General features: G+C 46.4%; 1 protein-coding gene across 1 annotated transcript in view; it reads right to left on the bottom strand.

The window, feature by feature from the left end:
- The window catches only part of adam19a (ADAM metallopeptidase domain 19a), a 256,777-nt gene that overhangs the window by 202,369 nt on the left and 34,989 nt on the right, over window positions 1-19,419 (bottom strand). The window contains exon 2 of the mRNA XM_052460731.1: window positions 18,610-18,695. Coding sequence (XP_052316691.1) covers window positions 18,610-18,695 — 86 coding nt within the window. The remainder of the gene's footprint in view (window positions 1-18,609; window positions 18,696-19,419) is intronic.

The raw sequence follows: 19,419 nt of genomic DNA, 5'->3' as shown, positions 1-19,419 counted from the left end.
AATGATTGCCAGCAGGCTAAATGGATAAATATAACTCTAAAAGTGTCTCTCGTTATGATGCTTGGGGTTTGGTTTTGAGGGGGAGTAGTGGTAGACTTGAGAGAGAGAGAAACATATTTGAGGGATTGTATGTTGTGATGTACCTGATGTGGCCTCTGTGTTCGTGTGTGTTTATGTGTATGTTTCGCACATGCTTGTGTTGTGTACGACACTGTGTGCGTGTTTGTCTGCGAAAGTCTGTGTGTGTTTGTCCGAGGACCGTTCCCTAGCGCTGTCCGTCGAAACTCCTTTGAAAACAAGTCCTATCCCCCCTAGAACGTCTCTCCCAATCCCCAACGGAGCGACAGACAACTCTCTCTTCGTCGACATGACGTCTCCTCAGATCTCCTCACTCCAAACTCTTAACGTGATCACAGAGTTTCACTTATTTGAGTGCCGTCATCTTATACTCAACACGATTCCCAGTAGACACAATGACACCTCATTCATCCACGCCCCCTCCAGCAGCAGGGTTGGGGTTGGGTTGGGATTGGGGGTTGGGATTGGGGTTGGGGTTGGGTTGGGTTGGGGTTAGGGTTGGGGTTGGGGTTGGGGTTGGGTTTAGGGTTGGGGTTGGGGTTGGGGTTGGGGTTGGGATTGGGGTTGGGATTGGGGTTAGGGTTGGGGTTGGGTTTAGGGTTGGGTTTAGGGTTGGGGTTAGGGTTGGGGTTGGGGTTAGGGTTGGGGTTGGGTTTAGGTTGGGGTTAGGTTTGGGGTTGGGTTTGGGGTTGGGGTTAGGTTGGGTTTAGGGTTGGGGTTAGGGTTGGGGTTGGGGTCAGGTTGGGGTTGGAGTTAGGGTTGGGGTTAGGGTTGGGTTTAGGGTTGGGATTGGGTTTAGGGTTGTGTTTAGGGTTGGGGTTGGGTTTAGGGTTAGGGTTGGGTTTAGGGTAGTGTTTAGGGTTGGGTTTAGGGTTGGGATTGGGGTTGGGTTATGGTTTGGGTTGGGATTGGGTTAGGTTTAGGGTTGGGGTTGGGGTTGGGGTTGGGTTTAGGGTTGGGATTGGGGTTGGGTTGGGTTTAGGGTTGTGTTTAGGGTTGGGTTTAGGGTTGGGGTTGGGTTTAGGGTTGGGGTTGGGATTAGGGTTGTGTTTAGGGTTGGGTTGGGTTTAGGGTTGTGTTTAGGGTTGTGTTTAGTGTTGTGTTTAGGGTTGTGTTGGGTTTAGGGTTGTGTTTAAGGTTGTGTTTAGTGTTGTGTTTAGGGTTGGGTTCAGGGTTGGGTTTAGGGTTGGGGTTGGTTTTAGGGTTGTGTTTAGTGTTGGGTTTAGGGTTGGGGTTGGGTTTAGGGTTGGGTTGGGGTTGGGTTTAGGGTTGGGATTGGGATTGGGGTTGGGATTGGGTTTAGGGTTAAGGTTGGGATTGGGGTTGGGTTTAGGGTTAAGGTTGGGATTGGGGTTGGGTTTAGGGTTGGGGTTGGGATTGGGTTTAGGGTTAAGGTTGGGATTGGGGTTGGGTTTAGGGTTGGGGTACATTAAACACTGACTGTGTTTACACTCTCTGCTTTTAATTTAAATCTTTAAAACAATATTATTTACTATCACGCCTTTAGAGATGCCAGACTCCAAGCTTGTGTGTGTGTGTGTGTGTCTGCCTACTTGTGTGTGTGTGTCTGCTTACTTGTGTGTGTGTGTGTCTGCCTACTTGTGTGTGTGTGTGTGTGTCTGCCTACTTTGTGTGTGTGTGTGTGTGTGTGTGTGTGTCTACTTGTGTGTGTGTGTGTGTGTGTGTGTGTGTGTGTGTGTGTGTGTGTGTGTGTGTGTGTGTGTGTGTGTGTGTGTGTGTGTGTGTGTGTGTGTGTGTGTGTGTGTGTGTGCCTACTTGTGTGTGTGTGTGTCTACTGTGTGTGTGTGTGCCTACTGTGTGTGTGTGTGTGTGTGTGTGTGTGTGTGTGTGTGTGTGTGTGTGTGTGTGTGTGTGTGTGTGTGTGTGTGCCTACTTGTGTGTGTGTGTGTCTACTTGTGTGTGTGTGTGTGTCTGCCTACTGTGTGTGTGTGTGTGTGCCTACTTGTGTGTGTGTGTGTGCCTACGTGTGTGTGTGTGTGTCTACTTGTGTGTGTGTGCCTACTTGTGTGTGTGTGTGTGTGTGTGTGTGTGTGTGTGTGTGTGTGTGTGTGTGTGTGTGCGTGCGTGCGTGCGTGCGTGCGTGCGTGTGTGTGTGTGTGTGTGTGTGTGTCTACTTGTGTGTGTGTGTGTCGTGCGTGCATGTGTTGTCTTAGACTCCAAAAGCTGGTCACCATAAGCAGGATCATCATATGAAGCAATTGACCTTGTCAGCTCGCGACTTCAGGTTGAGAGCACACCTTCCCACCAAGAGAAGTAAACCGGTTTGAAATAACATACTCTACAATTCTACTAACAATCAATTGGATCCGTTTCAACAACAACTCTGGTTCTGGGGGGAAACAAGTGCAACCAAGAGGAAACCAAAGCAGACTGAAGGGAAGCGCTAAGAGAGAATAATGAGTCTCTGGCCCTGGAGTCCAACAGGATGTAAGATGTGTTAACCCTGTTAGATGTGTTAACCCTGTTAGAGGTGTTAACCCTGTTAACCCTGTTAGAGGTGTTAACCCTGTTAGAGGTGTTAACCCTGTTAGAGGTGTTAACCCTGTTAACCCTGTTAGAGGTGTTAACCCTGTTAGAGGTGTTAACCCTGTTAGAGGTGTTAACCTGTTAGAGGTGTTAACCTGTTAACCCTGTTAGAGGTGTTAACCCTGTTAACCCTGTTAGAGGTGTTAACCCTGTTAGAGGTGTTAACCTGTTAACCCTGTTAGAGGTGTTAACCTGTTAGAGGTGTTAACCCTGTTAGAGGTGTTAACCTGTTAACCCTGTTAGAGGTGTTAACCCTGTTAGAGGTGTTAACCTGTTAGAGGTGTTAACCTGTTAACCCTGTTAGAGGTGTTAACCCTGTTAACCCTGTTAGAGGTGTTAACCCTGTTAGAGATGTTAACCTGGTAACCCTGTTAGAGGTGTTAACCCTGTTAAATTTAACTAGGCGAGTCAGTTAAGAACAAATTCTTATTTACAATGACAGCCTACACCGGCCAAACCCGGATGATGCTGGGCCAATTGTGCGCCACCCTATGGGACTCCCAATCACAGCCGGTTGTGATACAGCCTGGATTCTAACCAGGGTGGCTGTAGTGACAACTACAGCTTTGCAATGCAGTGCCTTAGACCGGTGTACCACTCGGGAGATTTGCTTGATGTTATAATGAAGAATAATTCACAGCATAAACACACACACAAATGCTCACAAACGCACTCTCACACACACACAACCTGTCGCTTTCGTAACCTGACACAGCTAACCTGGGAAGATGGAGAGAAAAAGTATATGAAAAGATTGGAATAACGATGAAAACAGAATGTTGACATATCCTCTCTCTCCCCCTCTTTTATTATCCAGCTGTTGTCTCTCTAGAGCTTCTCTCTAGGAGATTAGCTGTGTTTACAGACAAGGTCTTCTCTCTAGGAGATTAGCAGTGTTTAACAGACAAGGTCTTCTCTCTAGGAGATCAGCTGTTTAACAGACAAGGTCTTCTCTCTAGGAGATTAGCAGTGTTTAACAGACAAGGTCTTCTCTCTAGGAGATTAGCTGTGTTTAACAGACAAGGTCTTCTCTCTAGGAGATCAGCTGTTTAACAGACAAGGTCTTCTCTCTAGGAGATTAGCAGTGTTTAACAGACAAGGTCTTCTCTCTAGGAGATTAGCTGTGTTTAACAGACAAGGTCTTCTCTCTAGGAGATCAGCTGTTTAACACAAGGTCTTCTCTCTAGGAGATTAGCTGTGTTTAACAGACAAGGTCTTCTCTCTAGGAGATTAGCAGTGTTTAACAGACAAGGTCTTCTCTCTAGGAGATTAGCAGTGTTTAACAGACAAGGTCTTCTCTCTAGGAGATCAGCTGTTTAACAGACAAGGTCTTCTCTCTAGGAGATTAGCTGTTTAACAGACAAGGTCTTCTCTCTAGGAGATTAGCAGTGTTTAACAGACAAGGTCTTCTCTCTAGGAGATCAGCTGTTTAACAGACAAGGTCTTCTCTCTGGGAGATTAGCTGTGTTTAACAGACAAGGTCCTCTCTCTAGGAGATTAGCTGTGTTTAACAGACAAGGTCTTCTCTCTAGGAGATCAGCTGTTTAACAGACAAGGTCTTCTCTCTGGGAGATTAGCAGTGTTTAACAGACAAGGTCTTCTCTCTAGGAGATCAGCTGTTTAACAGACAAGGTCTTCTCTCTAGGAGATCAGCTGTTTAACAGACAAGGTCTTCTCTCTAGGAGATTAGCAATGTTTAACAGACAAGGTCTTCTCTCTAGGAGATTAGCTGTGTTTAACAGACAAGGTCTTCTCTCTAGGAGATTAGCTGTTTAACAGACAAGGTCTTCTCTCTAGGAGATCAGCTGTTTAACAGACAAGGTCTTCTCTCTAGGAGATTAGCTGTGTTTAACAGACAAGGTCTTCTCTCTAGGAGATTAGCTGTTTAACAGACAAGGTCTTCTCTCTAGGAGATCAGCTGTTTAACAGAAAAGGTCTTCTCTCTAGGAGATCAGCTGTGTTTAACAGACAAGGTCTTCTCTCTCGGAGATCAGCTGTTTAACAGACAAGGTCTTCTCTCTAGGAGATCAGCTGTTTAACAGACAAGGTCTTCTCTCTAGGAGATTAGCTGTTTAACAGACAAGGTCTTCTCTCTAGGAGATCAGCTGTTTAACAGACAAGGTCTTCTCCCCCACAGTCCCCATAGAAGATGGCTTGGAACACACCAGGAGTGTGTGGGCCGATACAGATAGCAGCTTTTTGTTGGAACGGTTCGACTTACACACACACACACACACACACACACACACACACACACACACACACACACACACACACACACACACACACACACACACACACACACACACACACACACACACACACACACACAGAGACTTTCTCTCTCTTGGTTCAGTGCGTACACCAGCAGTGATTGCCAGGCAGGCCCAGTCTTGACATTTCTATGTCTTTGGGGCTCCCGTCTCGCAGGGACCCGAGAGGGGGTGCGTTCAAAAGGCAGAGGATTCTGGGATGCGTGGAGGGGGGTGCGTCAGGCTCCATCTCTAACCTCTCCTCCACAGATCTGAAATCCAGATGCATTCTAGAGAAGAGGAGGGGAATCAATCTCTGTTGACTCAAGAGTTGATACAGGAGAACAAAGCATTAAAGCAATACCTTTCATTTCTCCTCTGTCAGGGTGGGGTTGGGGGATCGGTTACTCGCTACGCTTTCAAGATGGAAAACGAGTGTAAACATGAGTTTCTCTCTCCATCTCTCTCTGTCTCATTGAGAGGTTGCTTGCGTTAAGCGAGGGGCTCTAGCCAGAGGATACATTCTTTATATTAAGTGTAAGACTCCAGTCAAGAGATGAGATGGTCTGAGTAGAGACTCCAGTCAAGATGAGATGGTCTGAGTGGAGACTCCAGTCAAGATGAGATGGTCTGAGCTGTACAGAGTGGAGACTCCAGTCAAGATGAGATGGTCTGAGTGGAGACTCCAGTCAAGATGAGATGGTCTGAGCTGTACAGAGTGGAGACTCCAGTCAAGATGAGATGGTCTGAGTGGAGACTCCAGTCAAGATGAGATGGTCTGAGTGGAGACTCCAGTCAAGATGAGATGGTCTGAGCTGTACAGAGTGGAGACTCCAGTCAAGATGAGATGGTCTGAGTGGAGACTCCAGTCAAGATGAGATGGTCTGAGTGGAGACTCCAGTCAAGATGAGATGGTCTGAGTGGAGACTCCAGTCAAGATGAGATGGTCTGAGTGGAGACTCCAGTCAAGATGAGATGGTCTGAGTGGAGAATCCAGTCAAGATGAGATGGTCTGAGTGGAGACTCCAGTCAAGATGAGATGGTCTGAGTAGAGACTCCAGTCAAGATGAGATGGTCTGAGCTGTACAGAGTGGAGACTCCAGTCAAGATGAGATGGTCTGAGTGGAGACTCCAGTCAAGATGAGATGGTCTGAGTGGAGACTCCAGTCAAGATGAGATGGTCTGAGTAGAGACTCCGGTCAAGATGAGATGGTCTGAGCTGTACAGAGTGGAGACTCCAGTCAAGATGAGATGGTCTGAGTGGAGACTCCAGTCAAGATGAGATGGTCTGAGTGGAGACTCCAGTCAAGATGAGATGGTCTGAGTGGAGACTCCAGTCAAGATGAGATGGTCTGATCTGTACAGAGTGGAGACTCCAGTCAAGATGAGATGGTCTGATCTGTACAGAGTGGAGACTCCAGTCAAGATGAGATGGTCTGAGTGGAGACTGCATCCCCCCCTGCATGTTTGTAGGCAGTGAGAGAAACGTTATCTTGTGTAACTACCTAGATAAACACCAGCCAAGCATCACATTTGGGTACTAATTACGTTTTTGGCTGGATTTTTACAGACATGGGTGGTTTTGTTTTGCGTGCCTACCTGTCAGTGTGTGTGTGTGTACAGTGTGTGTGTACTGTGTGTGTACTGTGTGTGTGTGTGTGAGTACTGTGTCCGTATGTGTGTGTGCACTGTGTGCACTGTGTGTGTGTGTACTGTGTGCACTGTGTGCACTGTGTGTGTGTGCGTGTGTGTGTGTGTACATGGTAATGTGTGTGTGTGTGTGTGTGTGTGTGTGTGTGTGTGTGTGTGTGTGTGTGTGTGTGTGTGTGTGTGTGTGTGTGTGTGTGTGTGTGTGTGTGTGTGTGTGTGTGTGTGTGTGTGTGTGTGTGTGTGTGTGTGTGTAGCCTACGGATCATTGAAAGTCATCTGTGCCCTGCGGGGGAATTGACCGCGGTGGGCAAGCGGGTGAATGTCAGGCCTGTCTTCGGATGTCTCTTACTCTGCTTGTTTACGGGGGTGAGAGATGGGCGCACGTACCACCCAATCTAATCAGAGGGGAGACATGAGACTGCAGAGCTCAGGGAATGAAGGAGGAGAAAAAATAATGAAAAGGGGGAGGGAGGGAGAGAGAGAGAGAGAGAGAGAGAGAGAGAGAGAGAGAGAGAGAGAGAGAGAGAGAGAGGCCTCTGTGATAACGTTCTCTTTCTCTGAGAAGGAAGGAGAGGCTGGAGAGTTGAGACAGAGTACTGCGGCTATAACAACAAATAGTGTTTGCGAAAAACGGACAATGTTGGAAATTATACACAGCTGTGAACTCTTTCTGTGGGAGTGTGATTTCTGCTGTCCAACACCCACTCAATACACATCTGGTAACTGTTTGTCTCAGGAAAATAATATAACTCATAACTCATACTGAAATGGAAGATATCCACATAACTGAACTGCACCAAATAATTCTATTGGGAAGTACCTACAGTATTAACTAGCACCAATGAATCAAATCCATATATTTTGGCCTACAACCACTGAATCAAATCCATATATTTTGGCCTACAACCACTGAATCAAATCCATATATTTTGGCCTACAACCACTGAATCAAATCCATATATTTTGGCCTACAACCACTGAATCAAATCCATATATTTTGGCCTACAACCACTGCATCAAATCCATATATTTTGGCCTACAACCACTGAATCAAATCCATATATTTTGACCTACAACCACTGCATCAAATCCATATATTTTGAGCTACAATTAGTGATGTTACATTTGATACCAGGATCTCCGAGGCACTCGTCAAAATCGCTAAGCAGCTAACTCCGAAGCAGTGTGCCGATGCGTGCATCACTTTATCAGCAGGAAGTACGTCAAAATGCGAGATCCCGCATTGATTTCACAGTGGTTCCGGTGTTTTCTTCGACTCCAAGCCGCTTTCAAACAACGACCTCTACTGGACACCGTACTTATAAATATAGTTAGGATTTTGGACAAAACCTTCCACTTGATTGGTTGCTTAGCAGGTAGAGTAGGGGACTATGGAACAGTCATGGACGCGAGGGTATGAGGTTGTGAAGGCATAATGTTTAGAAAATAGTTGAATGTGAAACCACACATTTTGCACTTTTGTTCAAATCATTTGTTGTATTTAGTATGGTATGAAGTACCTGTTATTCCTACTGATTATCGGCTACTTAAGCCAATGACTCATCGCTTCTCCACAGAGTTCTGATGAAAATTAAAACAGTGTAGAAAGAATAAACGTCTCTGATAAAGCACACGTCGCTATTTATCGCTGACCAGCAAATGTCAGTAATGTGATTTGTGGACAGATAATGAAGTTCAGAGTAATTAACTTTTTTTTTTTCGGCACAATTTGGTGAAAGCAGCGCTAAAAAGCCTTCAGAAAGACTTGTTTTCCCCATCACTAAATTAAAGATATTCTCAGTATAAACTATTCAGGCACCTAAACTCAGGTATGGCTCTACCCTAGCCAATCTGTTACCTACCAAAGCAAAAGGTCAACAGAGCACATTACGAACTCCCTTCCTCTTGGAATTTTTTTATTTTGATTTAACTAGGCAAGTCAGTTAAGAACCAATTCTTATTTTCAATGATGGCCTAGGAACAGTGGGTTAACTGCCTGTTCAGGGGAAGAACGGCAGATTTTGTACCTTGTCAGCTCGGGGATTTGAACTTGCAACCTTTCGGGTACTAGTCCAACACTCTAACCACTAGGCTACCTGCTCCCTCTACACTCTAACCACTAGGCTACCCTGCCGCCTCTACACTCTAACCACTAGGCTACCTGCCGCCTCTACACTCTAACCACTAGGCTACCCTGCCGCCTCTACACTCTAACCACTAGGGTACCTGCCGCCCCTACACTCTAACCACTAGGCTACCTGCCGCCCCTACACTCTAACCATTAGGCTACCTGCCGCCCCTACACTCTAACCATTAGGCTACCTGCCGCCCCTACACTAACCACTAGGCTACCTGCCACCTCTACACTCTAACCACTAGGCTACCCTGCCGCCTCTACACTCTAACCACTAGGCTACCTGCCGCCTCTACACTCTAACCACTAGACTACCCTGCCGAATGTTCCGTCATGATATCACCAAAACACGTTTTAAACCGTAAATGCATAATTTTCCATGTACACACATCCTAAAGAACAGTTTTACATAAAACCCACACTTCAAGAACTTGTGGCGTAACTTCCTCTTTAAGACACACCACACACATTTCATGAAGTAATTCACCCCCCTGGGGATAATTAATAACGTTGGTTATTCCCATCAACCAACAAAATGTTCCTCGATGACTCGCAAACTAATGAGCGCCGTGCGTAACGTGCACCGGCACTTCAACAGGGAAACAGCATGTCGCTGCAGACAAACTTCAGCTAGGTTCAATTATAGGATTTTTCCTCTCCTAAAACACTTCCGATTCTTATTCTAACAATATATTTCACATTGCTAGAGGATGTACGTTTAAAAATGGGTAGCTTTATACACGACGTAAACATTGTTAACAACTTCCATTGTTTTAGTAACTGGCGTGCACAACAAAACACTCGACTTCGGCGCCTTATTGTCAAAGTACTGCTGGCAAACGGAACGCGCTACTCTCTTTAGTTACAGGATTCTTGGCTCTATACCTTGAAGAGATACAATAGGGGAGCTTCTCTAACAAATAATTTCTTTAAAAAGTGTCATTGTCTAGAAGTCACGGACATGGCCTCAGTGACAAACCCCTGAATCAAATCCACAGATTACAACCCCCTGAATTAAAGGGGAGGGAAGAGGAGGAAGGAAGAAGGGGAGTAAGAAAGAGGAGGAAGGGGGGAGTGGAGTGAGGAGGATGGAGGAGAGGAGGAAGGAGAGGGAAGGAACAGGAGGGGAGGAGGAAGGAGGGGAAGGAGGAGGGAGGAGGAAGGAGGAGAGAGGATGAGTGAGGAAGAGGAAGGAGGGAGGATAAGGGGAGGGAACAAGGGGAGGAAAGAGGAAGGAAGGAGACAAGGAAGGAAGAAGAAGGAGGGAGGATGAGGGGAGGAGGAAGGAGGAGGGGAGGTATGAGGATGGAAGAGGGGAGGAAGGAGGAAGGAGAGGATGGGAGGAGGAAGGTGGAGAAGGAGTTCTGTAGAGAGTAAGAGAGTGATTAGCTGGGTTTTGTGATCACTGATCTGAGAGGAATAAACAGACCACCACATTGTGTCTACCTATTCCACCTTTTCAAGTACTGAGATTTGTGCAAAACGTCTAAAATAAGCCTTCCACCCTATGCAATACAAAAATCTTAAATTAGCCTTCCCCTCCTATAAACATCTTAAATTAGCCTTCCTTCTATGCAATATAAACATCTTAAATAAGCCTTCCCGCTATAAACATCTTAAATTAGCCTTCCCCCTATAAACATCTTAAATTAGCCTCCCCCTATAAACATCTTAAATTAGCCTCCCCCTATAAACATCTTAAATTAGCCTCCCCCCTATAAACATCTTAAATTAGCCTCCCCCCTATAAACATCTTAAATTAGCCTTCCCCTATAAACATCTTAAATTAGCCTTCCCCTATAAACATCTTAAATTAGCCTCCCCCCTATAAACATCTTAAATTAGCCTTCCTTCTATAAACATCTTAAATTAGCCTTCCCTCTATAAACATCTTAAATTAGCCTTCCCTCTATAAACATCTTAAATTAGCCTTCCCCCCCTATAAACATCTTAAATTAGCCTTCCCCTCTATAAACATCTAAAATTAGCCTTCCCTCTATAAACATCTTAAATTAGCCTTCCCTCTATAAACATATTAAATTAGCCTTCCCCCCCTATAAGCATCTTAAATTAGCCTTCCCCCTATAAACATCTTAAATTAGCCTCCCCCTATAAACATCTTAAATTAGCCTTCCTTCTATAAACATCTTAAATTAGCCTTCCCCTATAAACATCTTAAATTAGCCTCCCCCTATAAACATCTTAAATTAGCCTCCCCCTATAAACATCTTAAATTAGCCTTCCTTCTATAAACATCTTAAATTAGCCTTCCTTCTATAAACATCTTAAATTAGCCTTCCCTCTATAAACATCTTAAATTAGCCTTCCCCCCCTATAAACATCTTAAATTAGCCTTCCCCTATAAACATCTTAAATTAGCCTTCCCCTTTATAAACATCTTAAATTAGCCTTCCTTCTATAAACATCTTAAATTAGCCTTCCTTCTATAAACATCTTAAATTAGCCTTCCCTCTATAAACATCTTAAATTAGCCTTCCCCCCCTATAAACATCTTAAATTAGCCTTCCTTCTATAAACATCTTAAATTGGCCTTCCTTCTATAAACATCTTAAATTAGCCTTCCTTCCATAAACATCTTAAATTAGCCTTCCCTCTATAAACATCTTAAATTAGCTTTCCCCCCCTATAAACATCTTAAATTAGCCTTCCTTCTATAAACATCTTAAATTAGCCTTCCCCTCTATAAACATCTTAAATTAGCCTTCCCTCTATAAACATCTTAAATTAGCCTTCCCCCCCTATAAACATCTTAAATTAGCCTTCCCCTCTATGAACATCTAAAATTAGCCTTCCCCCTATAAACATCTTAAATTACCCTTCCCTCTATAAACATCTTAAATTAGCCTTCCCCCCTATAAACATCTTAAATTAGCCTTCCCCCTATAAACATCTTAAATTAGCCTTCCTTCTATAAACATCTTAAATTAGTCTTCCTTCTATGCAATATAAACATCTTAAATTAGCCTTCCCTCTATAAACATCTTAAATTAGCCTTCCCTCTTTAAACATCTTAAATTAGCCTTCCCCCCTATATTATTATTATTATAAACATCTTAAATTAGCCTTCCCTCTATAAACATCTTAAATTAGCCTTCCTTCTATAAACATCTTAAATTAGCCTTCCTTCTATAAACATCTTAAATTAGCCTTCCCTCTATAAACATCTTAAATTAGCCTTCCCCCCCTATAAACATCTTAAATTAGCCTTCCCCTATAAACATCTTAAATTAGCCTTCCCCTTTATAAACATCTTAAATTAGCCTTCCCCTATAAACATCTTAAATTAGCCTCCCCCTATAAACATCTTAAATTAGCCTCCCCCCTATAAACATCTTAACTTAGCCTTCCTTCTATAAACATCTTAAATTAGCCTTCCCCTATAAACATCTTAAATTAGCCTCCCCCTATAAACATCTTAAATTAGCCTCCCCCTATAAACATCTTAAATTAGCCTTCCTTCTATAAACATCTTAAATTGGCCTTCCTTCTATAAACATCTTAAATTAGCCTTCCCTCTATAAACATCTTAAATTAGCCTTCCCCCCCGATAAACATCTTAAATTAGCCTTCCCCCTATAAACATCTTAAATTAGCCTTCCTTCTATGCAATATAAACATCTTAAATTAGCTTTCCCTCTATAAACATCTTAAATTAGCCTTCCCCCCCTATAAACATCTTAAATTAGCCTTCCCCCTATAAACATCTTAAATTAGCCTTCCTTCTATAAACATCTTAAATTAGCCTTCCCCTATAAACATCTTAAATTAGCCTCCCCCCTATAAACATCTTAAATTAGCCTCCCCCTATAAACATCTTAAATTAGCCTTCCTTCTATAAACATCTAAAATTAGCCTTCCCTCTATAAACATCTTAAATTAGCCTTCCCCCCCTATAAACATCTTAAATTAGCCTTCCCCCTATAAACATCTTAAATTAGCCTTCCTTCTATGCAATATAAACATCTTAAATTAGCCTTCCCTCTATAAACATCTTAAATTAGCCTTCCCCCCCTATAAACATCTTAAATTAGCCTTCCCCCTATAAACATCTTAAATTAGCCTTCCTTCTATAAACATCTTAAATTAGCCTTCCCTCTATAAACATCTTAAATTAGCCTTCCCCTATAAACATCTTAAATTAGCCTTCCCCTTTATAAACATCTTAAATTAGCCTTCCCCTATAAACATCTTAAATTAGCCTCCCCCCTATAAACATCTTAAATTAGCCTCCCCCCTATAAACATCTTAACTTAGCCTTCCTTCTATAAACATCTTAAAGTAGCCTTCCCCTATAAACATCTTAAATTAGCCTCCCCCTATAAACATCTTAAATTAGCCTCCCCCTATAAACATCTTAAATTAGCCTCCCCCCTATAAACATCTTAAATTAGCCTCCCCCTATAAACATCTTAACTTAGCCTTCCTTCTATAAACATCTTAAATTAGCCTCCCCTATAAACATCTTAAATTAGCCTTCCTTCTATAAACATCTTAAATTAGCCTTCCTTCTATAAACATCTTAAATTAGCCTTCCTTCTATAAACATCTTAAATTAGCCTTCCCTCTATAAACATCTTAAATTAGCCTTCCCCCCCTATAAACATCTTAAATTAGCCTTCCCCCTATAAACATCTTAAATTAGCCTTCCTTCTATAAACATCTTAAATTAGCCTTCCCTCTATAAACATCTTAAATTAGCCTTCCCTCTATAAACATCTTAAATTAGCCTTCCCTCTATAAACATCTTAAATTAGCCTTCCCTCTATAAACATCCTAAATTAGCATTCCCTCTATAAACATCTTAAATTAGCCTTCCTTCTATGCAATATAAAGTGTTGCTGTATGGTTTGTTGTTTTCTCCAGGACCCACAATTCATCTGTTGACTATAGGCCCTGGGAGAAGGCAGCTAGCCATGCCTGGAGCTCTCCCTCTATCTCAATCTCCCTGGCTAGCAGCAGGCCTCTCCCTTTCCCTGGCTAGCACCAGGCCTCTGCCTGGCTAGCACCAGGCCTCTCCCTGGCAAGCACCAGGCCTCTCCCTGGCTAGCACCAGGCCTCTCCCTCTCCCTGGCTAGCACCAGGACTCTCCCTCTCCCTAGCTAGCACCAGGCCTCTCCCTAGCTAGCACCAGGCCTCTACCTCTCCCTGGCTAGCACCAGGCCTCTACCTCTCCCTGGCTAGCACCAGGCCTCTCCCTGGCTAGCACCAGGCCTCTCCCTAGCTAGCACCAGGCCTCTCCCTCTCCCTGGCTAGCACCAGGCCTCTCCCTGGCTAGCACCAGGCCTTTCCCTGGCTAGCACCAGGCCTCTCCCTGGCTAGCACCAGGCCTCTCCCTGGCTAGCACCAGGCCTTTACCTCTCTCTGGCTAGCACCAGGCCTCTCCCTGGCTAGCACCAGGCCTCTCCCTCTCCCTGGCTAGCACCAGGCCTCTCCCTGACTAGCACCAGGCCTCTACCTCTCCCTGGCTAGCACCAGGCCTCTCCCTCTCCCTTGCTAGCACCAGGCCTTTACCTCTCCCTGGCTAGCACCAGGCATCTCCCTCTCCCTGGCTAGCACCAGGCCTCTCCCTAGCTAGCACCAGGCCTCTCCCTGGCTAGCACCAGGCCTCTCCCTGGCTAGCACCAGGCCTCTCCCTGGCTAGCAGCAGGCCTCTCCCTAGCTAGCACCAGGCCTCTACCCCTCCCTCTCCCTGGCTAGCACCAGGCCTCTCCCTGGCTAGCACCAGGCCTCTCCCTAGCTAGCACCAGGCCTCTACCCCTCCCTCTCCCTGGCTAGCACCAGGCCTCTACCTCTCCCTTGCTAGCACCAGACCTCTCCCTGGCTAGCACCAGGCCTCTCCCTCTGCCTGGCTAGCACCAGACCTCTCCCTGGCTAGCACCAGACCTCTCCCTAGCTAGCACCAGGCCTCTTCATCTCCCTGGCTAGCACCAGACCTCTCCCTGGCTAGCACCAGACCTCTCCCTCTCCCTGGCTAGCACCAGGCATCTACCTCTCCCTAGCTAGCACCAGGCCTCTCCCTCTCCCTGGCTAGCACCAGGCCTCTCCCTGGCTAGCACCAGGCCTTTACCTCTCTCTGGCTAGCACCAGGCCTCTCCCTGGCTAGCACCAGGCCTCTCCCTCTCCCTGGCTAGCACCAGGCCTCTCCCTGACTAGCACCAGGCCTCTACCTCTCTCTGGCTAGCACCAGGCCTCTCCCTGGCTAGCACCAGGCCTCTACCTCTCCCTGGCTAGCATCAGGCCTCTCCCTCTCCCTTGCTAGCACCAGGCCTTTACCTCTCCCTGACTAGCACCAGGCATCTCCCTCTCCCTGGCTAGCACCAGGCCTCTCCCTAGCTAGCACCAGGCCTCTCCCTGGCTAGCACCAGGCCTCTCCCTGGCTAGCACCAGGCCTCTCCCTGGCTAGCAGCAGGCCTCTCCCTCTCCCTGGCTAGCACCAGGCCTCTCCCTCTCCCTAGCTAGCACCAGGCCTCTCCCTCTCCCTAGCTAGCACCAGGCCTCTACATCTCCCTGGCTAGCACCAGACCTCTCCCTGGCTAGCACCAGACCTCTCCCTCTCCCTGGCTAGCACCAGGCCTCTACCTCTCCCTGGCTAGCACCAGGCCTCTCCCTAGCTATCACCAGGCCTCTCCCTCTCCCTGGCTAGCACCAGGCCTCTCCCTCTCCCTGGCTAGCACCAGGCCTCTCCCTGGCTAGCACCAGGCCTCTCCCTAGCTAGCACCAGGCCTCTACCCCTCCCTCTCCCTGGCTAGCACCAGGCCTCTACCTCTCCCTAGCTAGCACCAGACCTCTCCCTGGCTAGCACCAGGCCTCTACCTCTCCCTGGCTAGCACCAGGCCTCTCCCTAGCTATCACCAGGCCTCTCCCTCTCCCTGGCTAGCACCAGGCCTCTCCCTCTCCTGGCTAGCACCAGGCCTCTCCCTGGCTAGCACCAGGCCTCTCCCTAGCTAGCACCAGGCCTCTACCCCTCCCTCTCCCTGGCTAGCACCAGGCCTCTACCTCTCCCTAGCTAGCACCAGACCTCTCCCTGGCTAGCACCAGGCCTCTCCCTCTCCCTGGCTAGCACCAGACCTCTCCCTCTCCCTGGCTAGCACCAGACCTCTCCCTAGCTAGCACCAGGCCTCTACATCTCCCTGGCTAGCACCAGACCTCTCCCTGGCTAGCACCAGACCTCTCCCTCTCCCTGGCTAGCACCAGGCCTCTACCTCTCCCTAGCTAGCACCAGGCCTCTCCCTCTCCCTGGCTAGCACCAAACCTCTCCCTCTCCCTGGCTAGCACCAGGCCTCTCCCTGGCTAGCACCAGGCCTCTACATCTCCCTGTCCCTAGGTAGCATCAGGCCTCTCCCTCTCCCTGGCTAGCACCAGACCTCTCCCTCTCCCTGGCTAGCACCAGGCCTCTCCCTGGCTAGCACCAGGCCTCTACCTCTCCCTGTCCCTAGCTAGCACCAGGCCTCTCCCTCTCCCTAGCTAGCAGCAGGCCTCTACCTCTCCCAGGCTAGCACCAGGCCTCAACCTCTCTCTGTCCCTAGCTAGCACCAGGCCAAGCGAGGCCATCTGTTCCCCTACAATAGGGCCCTCTGCCATCTCCACATGCCTCTCTCCGTAGCCACAGCCAACTACATGGAAATGTACGAGATACACATAGAGCTCTATTCATCCCTCTCCTACCCCATGAGTCCATGGACGGTTAATCACAGTCACATCTGCCACAGTTGCTTCCAAAATGTTTGTTGGGATGGATAGGGGGGGGGGGTCTTGAGGTCTTGTTCTGAATAAAGGTCAACTTAAGCTCCCCCCCCCATCCCCCAAACAAAGAGCAGAGGTGCAAGTACATGCATTTGGTATTTTGAACTTTTCATATTCATCACATCCTCCTCGACACGTTGGTCCCATAATATAACAGCCGAAATGTCAGAGTAGCACAGATTATTAGCGCAAACAGAACTACAGAGAGAGAGAGAGAGAGAGAGAGAGAGAGAGAGAGAGAGAGAGAGAGAGAGAGAGAGAGAGAGACAGAGAGAGAGAGAGAGAGAGAGAGAGAGAGAGAGAGAGACAGAGACAGAGACAGAGACAGAGACAGAGAGAGAGAGAGAGAGAGAGAGAGAGAGAGAGAGAGAGAGAGAGAGAGAGAGAGAGAGAGAGAGAGAGAGAGAGAGAGAGAGAGAGAGAGAGAGAGAGAGAGAGAGACAGAGACAGAGAGAGACAGACAGAGACAGACAGAGAGAGACAGAGACAGAGACAGAGACAGAGACAGAGACAGAGACAGAGACAGAGACAGAGACAGAGACAGAGAGAGAGAGAGAGAGAGAGAGAGAGAGAGAGAGAGAGAGAGAGAGAGATGGAATTTTGGATCAGGCATTAATTCTCTCTTCTGTATGTCTGTCTGTGTCCACAGACGACAACAAGACGATCCGGTTCCCAATAGTGACCATGTTAACAGTCAACATTCCATTTAAGGAGAGCACAAAGGAGGTGACAATAGCTCCGTGGTGATTTGAACAATACGCCACATCAGACAAAGCCAACGGTGACGGATGGATTCAGACGTTCAGATGGGTTTAGTTCGTGTTCCAAGTCGATCTTTACACAAAACCCACATTGACTCGGAGTGCATTCAAGACTTAACAGAGTTATACAAACCTGCCATAGAAACATGTCCAAAGAAAACCTTCCACAGAAAGTGTCATAGAACTCGAGACAACTCTAACGTGTTTTGTTTGTTTGTTGCAAAGAGCCTGTTCGACATGGTCTTGAGTAAGACTTGAATAATAGTTGCGATAGTTCATTCAGACTGCCAAACAGACGATGTCAGAAGATATTCGGCTCGTTGACAGGAGCAGTTTCCTCAGTTCCTGCTGCCTGCGGGGAAGATGACAGACAACTGTTCCATGGGAGAGTTTTATGAACCAGCTGAACTTCAGCGTAAATGTCCCGTTGTTAATCTTCCCTCAATCTGCTGTTGGAAGGGTAAATGGAATGGCCCAACCTTTGGTGAATGAGCAGTACTGTAAATAACCATTATAACCCGTAATAAAACATTATTGTATAATATCATGATAATATACATTTACTCCACATCATTTTTCTAAAGGGCACATATTGGTTTATTGTCTCTCAGCAGTACTCCTCCTAGAGCTGTGTGTGTGTGTGTGTGTGTGTGTGTGTGTGTGTGTGTGTGTGTGTGTGTGTGTGTGTGTGTGTGTGTGTGTGTGTGTGTGTGTGTGTGTGTGTGTGTGTGTGTGTGTGTGTGTGTGTGTGTGTGTGTGTAGGAGGATGTCTATGTGGGCAGACAACGTAGGCACCTTTGCATAACGATTACATCACATAAACCAACCCTTACATTTGTGTGTGATTGCAAATCACGAAATACCAAGTGAATTTAGAAAGCTGCTCAGCACATCCCACACAGCCAAAATATGTCTGTCACGCCTTGGTCTTAGTATTTTGTGTTTTCTTTAATTATTTGTTCAGGCCAGGGTGTGACATGGGGTTATTGTATTGTCTTAATGGGGTTTTTGTAGGCATTGGGATTGTGGTTGATTAGGGGTGTGTCTAGTATAGGCTTGGTTGCCTGAGGCGGTTCTCAATCAGAGTCAGGTGATTCTTGTTGTCTCTGATGGGGAACCGTATTTAGGTAGCCTGGGTTTCACTGTGTATTTCATGGGTGATTGTTCCTGTCTCTGTGTAGTTTCACCAGACAGGCTGTAATTAGGTTTCACGTTCCGTTTGTTGTTTTGTATTTTGTATAGTTATTTCATGTGTCGCTTTTTCCATTAAAGCCATGAGTAACCACTACGCTGCATTTCGGTCCGACTCTCTTTCCACAAACGAAGAACGACGTTACAATGTCCTGTGTGTGGACTTTGTGGAGAGGCCAGAGGAACGAAAGGAGAGGGGTTGGAGTGACGTTGATGGATGGTTGCGACTGACCTGTTTGGCAGCAGTCCCAGCATCTTCCCTCTTGGTGCGTCCAGGAGAGATCCACTGTGCTGTCACCGTCTGTCCCCTTAACTCTCCTGTCAAAGACACAAACACAGGAGGTCAATGAGGAGTAAGACACATTCATTACCACACAGGAGGTCAATGAGGAGTAAGACCCATTCATTACCACACAGGAGGTCAATGAGGAGTAAGACCCATTCATTACCACACAGGAGGTCAATGAGGAGTAAGACACATTCATTACCACACAGGAGGTCAATGAGGAGTAAGACACATTCATTACCACACAGGAGGTCAATGAGGAGTAAGACCCATTCATTACCACACAGGAGGTCAATGAGGAGTAAGACCCATTCATTACCACACAGGAGGTCAATGAGGAGTAAGACACATTCATGACCACACAGGAGGTCAATGAGGAGTAAGACACATTCATTACCACACAGGAGGTCAATGAGGGTAAGACCCATTCATTATAACAGGAGGTCAATGAGGAGTAAGACCCATTCATTACCACACAGGAGGTCAATGAGGAGTAAGACCCATTCATTACCACACAGGAGGTCAATGAGGTGGTAAGACCCATTCATTACCACACAGGAGGTCAATGATAATGTAAGACACATTCATTACCACACAGGAGGTCAATGAGGAGTAAGACCCATTCATTACCACATAGGAGGTCAATGAGGAGTAAGACACATTCATTACCACACAGGAGGTCAATGAGGAGTAAGACACATTCATTACCACACAGGAGTCAATGAGGAGTAAGACCCATTCATTACCACACAGGAG

Source organism: Oncorhynchus keta, chromosome 13 (assembly GCF_023373465.1).
Source record: "Oncorhynchus keta strain PuntledgeMale-10-30-2019 chromosome 13, Oket_V2, whole genome shotgun sequence".
In the NCBI taxonomy this organism is placed as follows: domain Eukaryota; kingdom Metazoa; phylum Chordata; class Actinopteri; order Salmoniformes; family Salmonidae; genus Oncorhynchus; species Oncorhynchus keta.
The sequence above is the reverse complement of the archived record's forward strand: the minus strand, read 5'-3'. Positions and strand labels throughout refer to the sequence as shown.